General features: G+C 32.4%; 1 protein-coding gene across 3 annotated transcripts in view; it reads right to left on the reverse strand.

The window, feature by feature from the left end:
* LOC131942838 (maestro heat-like repeat-containing protein family member 1) overlaps positions 1 to 11,952 on the reverse strand; it is a 30,976-nt gene that overhangs the window by 7,618 nt on the left and 11,406 nt on the right. For 2 of the 3 annotated variants that reach the window (XM_059302778.1, XM_059302780.1), the window contains 21 exons: positions 11,811 to 11,889; positions 11,205 to 11,318; positions 10,775 to 10,848; positions 10,568 to 10,690; positions 10,156 to 10,260; positions 9,530 to 9,674; positions 9,197 to 9,237; positions 8,800 to 8,941; positions 8,022 to 8,054; positions 6,781 to 6,872; positions 6,364 to 6,471; positions 6,098 to 6,217; positions 3,644 to 3,766; positions 2,912 to 3,061; positions 2,352 to 2,474; positions 1,857 to 1,936; positions 1,197 to 1,434; positions 771 to 875; positions 542 to 677; positions 302 to 414; positions 56 to 208 (listed from right to left, as the gene is read on the reverse strand). In XM_059302778.1, coding sequence (XP_059158761.1) covers positions 56 to 208; positions 302 to 414; positions 542 to 677; positions 771 to 875; positions 1,197 to 1,434; positions 1,857 to 1,936; positions 2,352 to 2,474; positions 2,912 to 3,061; positions 3,644 to 3,766; positions 6,098 to 6,217; positions 6,364 to 6,471; positions 6,781 to 6,872; positions 8,022 to 8,054; positions 8,800 to 8,941; positions 9,197 to 9,237; positions 9,530 to 9,674; positions 10,156 to 10,260; positions 10,568 to 10,690; positions 10,775 to 10,848; positions 11,205 to 11,318; positions 11,811 to 11,889 — 2,397 coding nt within the window. The remainder of the gene's footprint in view (positions 1 to 55; positions 209 to 301; positions 415 to 541; positions 678 to 770; positions 876 to 1,196; positions 1,435 to 1,856; positions 1,937 to 2,351; positions 2,475 to 2,911; positions 3,062 to 3,643; positions 3,767 to 6,097; positions 6,218 to 6,363; positions 6,472 to 6,780; positions 6,873 to 8,021; positions 8,055 to 8,799; positions 8,942 to 9,196; positions 9,238 to 9,529; positions 9,675 to 10,155; positions 10,261 to 10,567; positions 10,691 to 10,774; positions 10,849 to 11,204; positions 11,319 to 11,810; positions 11,890 to 11,952) is intronic. The other variant, XM_059302779.1, reaches the window with a different exon arrangement.

Here is an 11,952-nt window from a genome sequence, read left to right on the forward strand (position 1 = left end):
ATAAGACTGTAAAAAAACAACAACCAAAGATTTATAAAGTGATCGTGATACTGACTTTTGAGCGTATGTCTGGCCCTCTTATTTTCATGACGGCATTCAGTACAACACAAGCACCTGAAGAACTGGAGGACTGGACATCCAGTAAACCTTGCTGTAGGATCTCCATGAATGGGACCAAGCAATCAGCTGGTAGCTTTTTGGCTATAACCTGACACAGAGGAGGTGGTGAATTGAACTTTTTCTGTAAGAAAGTTTTTGTTTCATCATCTAAGATAGTTGAACACTAAAATTGACCTTTTACCTTGGAGAGGTCATTCACAACACTAAACAGGATGTTGGGGTCACTTTTCTTTAACCTCTCCTTCAGGGTGGGGATGGCATCAATCATGGCGTCTTTGGAGTTATTGGGGTTACCTGTACGGGGTCACCATAACATCACTTTACAACCAACATTTAATAACAATGTGATTTGTTAGTTTATGTGCACATATTAGTCAGTATATGTATTTATTAACACTAAATTTATTTTAAAAGTTCAGACCTTCATGTCTTAAAGCTATCGACAAAGTGCAATGCACACAGTCAATGGCCAGTTGCCTGATCTTGACCACAGGATCTGTACACCTGGGGATGAGGCGGGCCAGGAAATTCCCTTCCTGGTCTAGAACATGGGGGTGCTGATGAAAAAAAAAAATTATCTTTTAATTCAGCTGTTCTTTAAATATTTATCTGAGATCACTAAATGTAGAACATAATATAGAACAGCTAACCTTGACCTCCACAATGTCCAGGTAAAACTTCTGCACGATGAGCCAGGTGTTTAGTGCTCGCTCTCTCTCATGTTCTTGCTCCGACAACATCCACTGGGCCAGATGCTGCAAGATGCCAGATAGATTGTTTCAAGTCAATTATTTCTGTACCATAGCCTTATATTCTTATAACTATATAATCTATGACAAACTGAAAGTTGCCAGATAAGTATTGTTTATATGAAGTGTATTATTAAAATCAATTTAAAAAAAAATTAAAAAATAAAAACATTGGTTATGACATACAAACTTTCTAACAATGTTCTTCTAAATGCAAATGAAGAAACTGGTTTTTTTTTAAAAAAAAGAGGTCTATCTGTTTTGACTTTTTCTCATGATTTTCTTGCTTCAATTTTTATTGATAAACTAATTGAAACTTAAAAATACCTTGAAAATACTCTCCAAACCAGAGGGTGTGCAGTCCTTCTTGATGATTTCCTTGAAGACATCATGCATGGCACTGAAAGCAGCCTCCATCATGGCCTCCGTCTCCAGCAGTTCTGTTGGGCTCTCCTCCTTCCCTTTCCTGAACGGCATGCCAGTGGCAGACATGGGGAACAGGCTGTCAGTGCACGTCTGCACCAGGTCAAACACTTCTGCTTCTGATAACTTTGGCTCCAGTTTACTATTCAGAGGTCAAGGTTGTTTTTTTTTATAAAATATAGGACTTTATGAAATCTTAAAAAATATAAACCGCACAGCAACCAGCAGGAAAGTTTAAAGAAACCTGTCATGGTTTTGTCTAGTCTTCGAATCTCCCACTGATCACATGATCTAGTTTGACCAATCACAGGTCTAACTTATTGGTTCAAGCTAACCAATGCATGCCTGACCTAGTTATTGCATCATCAAAAAAAATACCATACCATGAATGTATACTATTTACTTGTACCTAAAGTATTTAAAGATGCTGGTTAAAAAAGTGTAAAATTTTGGTAACAGAACAATGCGCTTCAACCATCCAGTAAACAAAATTTAACATCATAAGGAAGCAACCAGCGGCACACAAACAAAACTTTAGCATGTGTTACTACTGTGTTAGGATACATCAGGTTGGCGCAGGTGTTCATGGCCAGTGTCCTGGTGTCTGTCCCCAGGTGTGTGGTTGGTTCAGCTTTGATGTACGTCTGCAAGAGGAATCACACAATAATGTAAACACTGGCCTGAATAATTTCTCTTTACAAATATCAAATCATCTTTTTAAAAAAGATATTTTAGTAAATATTCATTCAAAAGAAAATGAAATAATTGTGAGAATAGAAGGGTATACTATAGAAAAAACTGCAGTGGGTCAGATTAAGATAGTAAGAGAAAGCAGAATAATCAAAGCATAGACCTGCCTGACTACTGTACTATCTAAATAAAAGATTGAGAAATCTGCTAACTTTACTTTACTTTTCTAAAATACAAGATACAGTAATCTGTCAACTTTACTTTTCTGAAATTGTAAGATATAGAATCCTTTTAATGTATCTTTTTTCCCTTAAATCACATTATATACGTTATTGCCTACGAGACTAGCAATGTGAATCTGAGAGTGACCTGCATGTGGACAAAGAACTCTCCTCTGGTTGAAAACTTGTATTCCTGCTCTAGGTGATCTGGGTTCAGAGCTTGAGCTATCAGGTCAGCACATCTGATCAGGTTCTGTTTTACACTCGTGTCCTGGAGGATTGTTTGAATTTAACTCATCATTTGGAACAAAGCATGAACAAAACTTCAAAATAAAAGTAAATTTATGGGGAAAAAAATTATTTACCTAATAATTAGACTATGACTTTAATATTAAAATAAATTTAAAAATAAATTCCTACTATAAATAAAATCATCGTATATTTGCTTTAAATGAATGTAAATTTGTGTTAAAATAGGCAATTTTTCATAAAAAAGATTTGACAAACATTTAAACATAGAATTACAAATATAGAAGTCACTGTTTGCAACGTTTGTAATATTACTGATGTATACACAATCTAAAAAAATCATTGTTTAACAAAACCTTGGTAAAACATAAAAATGTAATTATAAAATTGATTGTCAATGTTTGCAACACAATGAATCACTGTAAAATTTTGAATAAATTTTTAATAAAATCTGCGTACCTTGACTGTAGGGAAGTAGGGAGATATTGAGCGTAGGATTGTTGCTTCCATCCTAGATATGATCAGGGAGGGTGGAGAGTAAAGGGCCACAAATCCATAACACAACATGAGTGTGGCCTTGACCTGTTCTACATTCACCTCTGACTTGTCCTAAATATAGATAATTATTTCCAATAGTGATGGCTCTATTCAAACAAAAGAAATTGTTGGTAGAAGTATTTAGAAAGAATATTTGCTAATTTAGTTTTTAAAATTCTAAAAATGGCCAACTATAATTTTTTAAATTCTGAAAAGGATTAATAGTAATTTTAAAATTTTCAATAATGATCACTTTTCATTTAAAATAAATAAAAAACCCCACCATTTTTTAAATTCCAAAATTGATTACCTCCAATTTTCAAAATTGTTACCTGCAATGTTATAAATTCTAAAAACGATTAACTACAATTTTAAAATGATTAACTACAATTTTACATTTGATGTCTTGGTTGAACAGTAGAGACAACGTAGGCAAACCTGAAAATCTAGAGTTTGAAAGCAGGTTCAAGTCTGTAGAATATCCCCAAATCTATCCAGCTCTGATGGGTACCTGACAGCTGGGCATAGTGCTGGGCACATTATCCCTACATATGCTGAGGTCACAGAAACAAGAGAACTCTACTCACTTTTTCCATGGCCTATCAGGCTCAAAACAGAACTCTTATTTTTAGTTTTATAACTTCTATAAAATACCTTCAGAATCCCGAGGATCCCAGAGGATTTTTTGGTCATGTCGTTCTTGGCCACTTTGTCCAGCTTGGTGAGGACTGTGTCCAGATGGGAGGAGGCTGTGTAGCCCACGGCTATAGCACACCCCTGGGGATTCATTCACAAGAAAAAGATGGTCAGTGGTTTATTTACAGGTGGGGGGACAGTGTGTAGCCCACGGCTATAGCACACCCCTGGGGATTCATTCACAAGAAAAACATGGTCAGTGGTTTATTTACAGGTGGGGGGACACTGTGTAGCCCACGGCTATAGCACACCCCTGGGGATTCATTCACAAGAAAAACATGGTCAGTGGTTTATTTACAGGAGGGGGGGACACTGTGTAGCCCACGGCTATAGCACACCCCTGGGGATGCGTTCACAAGAAACACATGGTCAGTGGTTTATTTACAGGTGGGGGGGGGGACACTGTGTAGCCCACGGCTATAGCACACCCCTGGGGATTCATTCACAAGAAAAACATAGTCAGTGGTTTATTTACAGGTGGGGGGACACTGTGTAGCCAACGCACGGCTATAGCACACCCCTGGGGATGCGTTCACAAGAAAAACATGGTCAGTGGTTTATTTACTGAATGATAATTCTAAATTTTAACCATAAAAGGATTTCTTTTATAAGTACTGGAAGATGCAAGAAAAATTTAAATTATAATTGAGTTTTATCATTATACTAATTGAATGATCAAATAAATCTTAACAACAATAGACAGTAATATTGTATTATAAAAATAGTTTCAAACTTTACAATTTTACTGTGACATCAACAAACCCAATCTGCATTAGAAATGTACAAAGTCAAGCTGTTAAACAGACCTGAAAGGTTATAGATGCACTAAACAAAAATATTCATATGTACATCAGACACTAAGTGTGTCATATTTAATAGCTGTGTGTATCAACATCAAGCTATATAACAACACCAACATACAAGTCAGCTAGTCAGAAAAATTACGGATCTTTTAAGTTTCAGACATTTAATATAAAAAAAAATTGTACTCTTTTTAATATAAAAAAAAATTGTACTCTTTTTTAATGTGTAAAATCAATTATATAAAATGTGCATAAGGATGGGATGCATAACATTCTGAAACCTGGTGCTAGTTAGTTTAACGAGCTTTGTGTTTAGTGGTTAGTTGCATGCTTCACAGCCACCAATGTTGGTTGTTGGGGGAGGGGGGGGGGGAGTGCCTGAGAGTTTGTTGTCCAGAACAAACTCTCCAAAAATACCAGCTGCTTCAGTGTTTTTGAAAGTTACATTTTATTCCCTCAGCAGCACACTACTAATGAGATTCTTCATACCAGGCTATGTTACTCCAGCACTCTAACAGATCTGATTTTGTTTCAGCCTATAGACTCCTTATACCACTTGAACTGCAATTCACTTTAGATGCATTTCAATTTCCAATTACCTCAAATCCTTAAAAAAAAATTCCTTCAATCCACGTTTTTTGAATTTCTCTCAAGTATTTTAACTTCAAATCTTTATTTTTTTTAAAATTACAAAAACTGTGAAGTGTGTCTCATTAAATTTCTAAGCTAAATTCTTTTGCTAAGGAATCTGACATATTTTAGAATAATTTTTATATAACATGCAAAATTTTATGACAAAACATAAGGCTCATGCAACTAATCTTTCTAAATTGTTACAATTTGTAATTAACAATCAAGAAAAAAAATCTGTTAACACCAATGAACATGTTATGTTGACAATGTCAGTAAGGGAACTCTTTGATTAGTTGAAAATGCAGGAGGAAAGAAAAAAAAACCAAACCATGAACGGGTAGTTGGTCTCAAAGTCTCCTCTTATCTGTTGCCTCTTCTTCAAGAAAAGTTTAGGAAAAAATGTCACTTAAAATGGTGGAATGAAATGTAGAACCATAGTTGATAAAATATTTCAGATTGGACGAATCTCTAAGGTAACATTTATCAACATGAAGACAATGGTGTGAGATTGTTGTGCATAAAAGATGTTGTTGCTAAAATTTCCTTTTGGGGTATTATAAAAGAACTTTAAACATCTCATCATTTTACAAGAATAGAATAAATAACACCATAAAAACACGCATAACCTAATATCATTGGAAAGTAATTTTGTCTATTAATTATCTTTATGTACTTTCACTCAAAAAAGAAAATGCGAATGATAAACCAAAAGTTTTTATTAGGCTTGTTTTAAAAAAAAAAATGAGGCTTGATCTTGATTATTCAAGTCCAAACAATTTTTTAAGGTTAAATTCAAAACTTTTTTTAAAAAGCAGATACAAAATTATCAAGTATAATTCCAAAAAAGAATGATCCAGCGTACAATTTTAAAACATATTTGTTACACAAGATAGGAAGTTAGAGCAACACTTTTGAATTTTGAAAATCAATATTTAACTACAACAATTTTTATTGTTAACTACAACAGACTACTTACCTCCCTTTCAACTTGGTCAAGATGTTTAATTGTTGAAAAGATAAGGTCAAGATGTTTGTTGACAAAATCTTTTTTTGTTGACTTTCGCATGATAATACCAAGGCATTTGAATGCAAAGTTCTAAAATTAATAAAAAAATAGGAATTAAACATTAAAAATCGTATTTGGAATTTAAATAATTCCAGGCATGTCTCTGAAGGGGACATAACTGCTATTTACAATATAACAAAAAGGTTATTTGTTTCTTTAGCAAATGAGCTCCTTACCCTTTCATCCACATAGTTGGTATACAAGGGAATCTGTTGGCCAAAGGCTTCTCCAAGCTCTGCAATCCACTCTTCATTATCCACAACATCCAGGCTTTTAGACAGCATCTAAACATAGCTTGGATTTATCAATATTGACCATATGCTAAACATTTAGATAACTAAAACAGTTTACACACATCAATACATTCTTATGAGATATTAAAATGTTAGAAAATAACAAGCCTTCATCGAGTGCTACAAATAGTATCTAGTTGTTTTTTTTCTATCTATAGCTAGCATTTGGATGTGAATTGAGAGAAAGAACTACTACACAAAAAGAACATAGTTCACAAACATGTAAACAAAAAAACAAATTACTAAAGTGTGTACATTTCTGTGACAAAACTTAGAACACCAGAATTTCAGTGCACTGACCTTGAGAAGTAAATCTTCCCAGTTCTTTTGAGACCATTTTTCAGCTTCTTGTTCCCCTGCATCTTTTTCTTCTTCCTCATCACTCTCTGGTCCTAGTTTTTAAATAACATCATATTAACAATCATATTTACAATAATATAATTTATATAGAAAATATAGACTTTTAACAGTGCCCCCCCCCCCCCCACCAAAAAAAAAATTTTCAAGTGCACCCCCGGAGAAAAACTCTGGAAGAAACACTGGGTGCATTATTTACTAAAAAATCTACTAAGTAACATCTTATAATGGTCAAAAAGTCCTTTTATCGTTTAAGAAAAAATAAATTATTGCTTTATTTACTGATATTATTAATACTATTTTTAAAACAGATTAAAATTTTATATAGTAAAATTAATTGTAAAAGTCTAAGCAATTGTACAACAGTTCAAACAGTCACTTAGAAAAGTATAAAAGCAAAACAAAAGGAAGCAGCTATACAAGAGTAAAGCACTAGGATGGGGAACATTAAACTACAACCATAGGATGCTGAATTCTTGACTTAAATTTATAAATATTATGGTTCGGGTACTGGGTAAAATGTTAAATTAAAGGTTAAGTTTTAAACTTAAAGAATACATACTTAAAACAAGTGAGTGATGAACATGTAAAACATTTTTAAATAAACTGTTTATAAATAAGTTGTAACAAATTTAAAAATTTGAATATTAGACATTTAACAACAAACTTATAAAAACTTTCAAAATTCGGCTGCTAATATTGCAGAATATTAGTGTGGTTTATTATATTTTCAAAACACTAAATTCCAAAAATTATCTGTTGGTCTCACCATGTATCAATTAGCTTACATGAAGCATACATTAATGCTGCAGGAACCATAACTCTAACAAAACCAGAACTTAAACAAAAAAAGCCCAACATCAAAAGCTACTAGAGTCACAAATAAATGTGATGCCTTTTAAGTATTGATTGTTTAAAATTATTTCAATATTTTTATTAAATTTAGGTGTCAAGGTAACACAAAAAAAGGGGAGGCTTATACAGGTGTGTAAACTATTTGAATTAAAATGACAGAAATAATTGAGTGCATTTTACATAAATACTTAAAAGCAACTTAAAAGCAATTCCCTTCAATACAAAGCTAATAATGAAACTACAGCAGATAATGATCTCCCAGCCAAAAATAGAACTATGAACTGAAACATGAATAAAGTAAATAAACCATCAGTAACAAAAATATATACCATAGTCACTATGTCCATACTTAGATTTGGGACCTTGAAATGTAAAATCAACACAAAGTTAAGACTTACAGTTACTAATCAGTAAATAATATATATTTTAATATTTCAAAATACTAATTACACTTTAGGGATGAAAAAAAAGGAAAAGCTGAATGTTTCTGGGAAAAATAAAATCTGTTTTTTTACTGTTAAAATTTTTTTATAGCACTTCATTTATGCTTTTAAAATATTTCATAAATGTAAAATAAAACAGTTGTCAGGCAACTATAGCAAAACAAAAATCAAATGGCATACAGTAATAAGTTTAACTCCATAACACACAGAAATTAAATACAAACTTTAGTTTTCATTACATTGTTTAAAAAGCTACAGGTTTTAGTGATTAAAGAAATATGTAGTATCTTCTTTTTTTAGTGTGTGACATTTATGTGCATATGTAAAAACATTAACAAAAACTCTTAAGCAGTGGGGGAAACACTGGGAAAAAACATGAAAAACTGTGATTGGGGTAGTGAAATAAAGAAAACAATATACCCAAAGCTTGAAAAAGAATTTGAGAAAATACTTCAATCAAAATTTACAAAGTTAAAATTGTAAAATAAATTACATTTGTTTAAAGGGCATTATTTATATTAGACTATTTCTCTTCTATTTTAGTTTGATAAGTTTAAAAAACAAAATACACTAAATTTTAAATTAGTAAATAAATATCACTATAAATGCTTTTATGAAATTTAGATAAAATGTTTTACAGGTGAGGTAGAAGAAAAACAAATACCGTCTAAATAGCTGTTGAGTTTGGGAATGACAGCGTCCCACAGTCCAACAATGTTGTCATGGAGATTTGGGGACAGATTTTTCATCAGGTTCAGGACATGAATGCCTCGATCACGCCCACTTTTTGGGTGGCCTGCCATCACCTGTAGAATTGTTTCATCAATTAGATCAACACAAAAATCCAAACTTTTGTGCATTATTAGCTTTAAAAAAATGCCTTGCAGAGTGAAGGGAGCTGATAAAGACTGGATTTTGTGTGAAATTTTGTTATGATGAAGTGATTTATTCATAAAATTTGAGAAAGAAATAAACACAGAATTTTAGCTGCAACTTTTCCATTGATTAGTCCCTAATTCTCTACTATATACAAAAACACATGAAGAAAACAAAATATTTACCATTAATCTTGCAATAAGCTGGGTAGGTTTGGGAATATTTGCTGAAATAAAGAAACAAATTACAAGGAACTTATTTCATAAATGAATTTTTCTGCTTGTGTATAGATCTAGATTATGTGTGTAAATATTAGCCATAGAAAATATTTTTGCTGAAATGTTTTACTTAATTTTTAATCAACAGATTTCATTATATTTACACTTTTATAGTATATGTGTACATCATTAATCTACTTTAAATATTTGCAGAAATTTAAAAATAAGGACAAATTTTATTATACCAAATCATTGTTCATAAAAACAAATGATGTGTAAAAAACAAAAGTGTTTTATTACGCTGGGTTTCAAAATCAATCCAAAAGTCCTGCGCATTCTCCTCTCTTTTCTTGTGGGCGAGGTAGGCCAATGATCTGCAGACAGTTCCAACTGAAGCCGTGTACTGTTCTGGAACCACAAGCTCCAGCAGGTAGGGCCACAAGACCTGGTAGGTGACAATCAGGAGAAAATAGTTGCAAATGTTTGCTTAATGAACCTGCATTATATAGCGCAAAAGGTAACATATATAGCACAAAAAGATTATCTTTTTCATAACTCTCTAGACAAATTGGGTTACACAAAATAAAAAAAATTCCTAAAGGTCTCAAATTCCACACAAATAGTTAGCCAGTTTAAAAGCTTAAGGTAACTGTTTTGAAATAGCTTTCACTATCTTCTAGAACAAATTAAACCAAATCTAATTAATGTAATTTTAAAGGTAAAAAAAAAGTAAATATTTAGTTTTCTTTCTGACATAACTTTTATTATTGTCAATATATTAAATAGAGATGAATGTTTCTTCCTTAAAGTAAAGGGAATACAGTTTTGAGAGATACTGAATGTTAATGTCATCCTCAATCATCTGTTAAACAAAATATACACAACCAGGGATAGAGCTAAACAAAATGAATACAGAAGTGGCTTACAATTTCCATTTTGTCTATTGTAGTTGTGACCAGCTGTAAAATATTGTCACACATGTGACGGAGCGCTTCATTGCTGACATATTCTGGATCTGGAGAGCGCTTTCCCTATAGAGAAAAAAGGGTAAATAGTATTTTTAAATAAAACAACTTTCTGAATGTACAAAGAAATAACAATGAGAATGAAAATAAAGAAACGACAATTTACAAAGCGCTTTAATTTAGCACCACGTTGCAAGAAGCAGGCAATTTTTAGCCACCACCACCATTTATATTTACATATTTTAAATAAATTAATCTCCCCCCCCCCCTTAAGTCTACTACAGATTATTCAATTTATTTAATTCAGATAAGAAAGAAAAACTTCAGTATCCTAGAGAAAAACTATTTTAGAATCTTGGTTATTCCCCCTTACCTTAGGATCCTCATCTAGAGAGCACTGCCTAACAATAAACTCCACCATATGGTGTCCACCTTCAAGCTCCAGGTAACCATGGTGAGCCATGGCGATGATGACTTGGGCAAAAACTTTCTTAACCTGGTTAGAATAAGGGGAGTGGTTGAGATCAGTGGGACTGACGGGGAACGAGGACAAGAGATATAAAGCTGATGCGGAGCTTACTTTGTTGTTTGTTTCATTGCACAGGCCTCGCAGGCCTGATACAATCACTTCCTTTTTATCTTCCATAGCAGACACTAAAGTTGGACAGAAAAGAAAGGAATATAATACAATATCATGTGACATTTACAAGTAATATAAAGCTTATTTAAAATTCAACATTTTAAATTAGGCTTATTTAATGTTTGATAAATAATACTTCAGTTGACCTAGTAAAATCAATATATAAAAAAAAAATTCCATCAAGATGAGAAATTGAAGCTAATAAAGTTTAAATTTGAAAAAATAAAAAAAATAATTTAACAAAAAAAAAGATACATTTTCAGAAATCTTTTTAAAATGGATTATCTACAAAAAATGTTGAATTGTAAACATAAAAAAAACTACTTTATATCAATAGTGTGTGATCAAAGGAAAAAAGTATGTGACGTACCTGCTGCATTAATGACATGCTTAAATATGGAGAGGATACCCATCTTGATCTTTTCATCCTTGCTCTCTAACTTTGCCAACAAAACACCCACCAATTTGCCAGAAAAAGCTCGAGCTAGAAAACATATTTTAGATGTAAAAATATATAAAAAAAGAGGTCTTTATGCTTTCTCTCTCTAATAAGATATAACCAGCTAAATGCTCTTAAAAGTTAGGCGGTAGGATAAAGAATCGTGCATTCCTAAGACACTTGATTCCCACCAAATAAACCATGAGTTTCCACTAGGCTTTTACTTCATCCTGGTTTGGGTGTGATGTGATGTGTATGGGAGAGGGGTGCAGTTGAAAATAAACTCAAGGACTTAATCCCTGGGAACTCGTGATTCTGACTTTCAGGTTAGCAAATTGGTAATACTTCACACTGCTTTAAAACTATTTTTTGAAAATTTTTCTTTACCTCATTTGCTTATTAATGTAAATAAACAAAGACATTGATCACTGAATTTTTACAATGCTTTTGAAATTATTAAGTGTAAAGACAAAATACGAATGCAAAAATATTTAAGTTTATGTCAATAAGCTGAATTATAGCTATAAAGATATTTACCCATTATTGCAAATGATCTCAGTAGTTCATTGTGATTTTTCATACTCATTTGGTTTGTATAATCCACAGGTTGAAAAATCTGGCAAGTAGAATAGTTTAACAAGTTGAACAGAGTTTACATTGTACAAACATAATGTGTAAA

This window comes from Physella acuta, unplaced genomic scaffold (genome assembly GCF_028476545.2).
Source record: "Physella acuta isolate Inbredline_101_S28 unplaced genomic scaffold, ASM2847654v3 ptg000429l, whole genome shotgun sequence".
In the NCBI taxonomy this organism is placed as follows: domain Eukaryota; kingdom Metazoa; phylum Mollusca; class Gastropoda; family Physidae; genus Physella; species Physella acuta.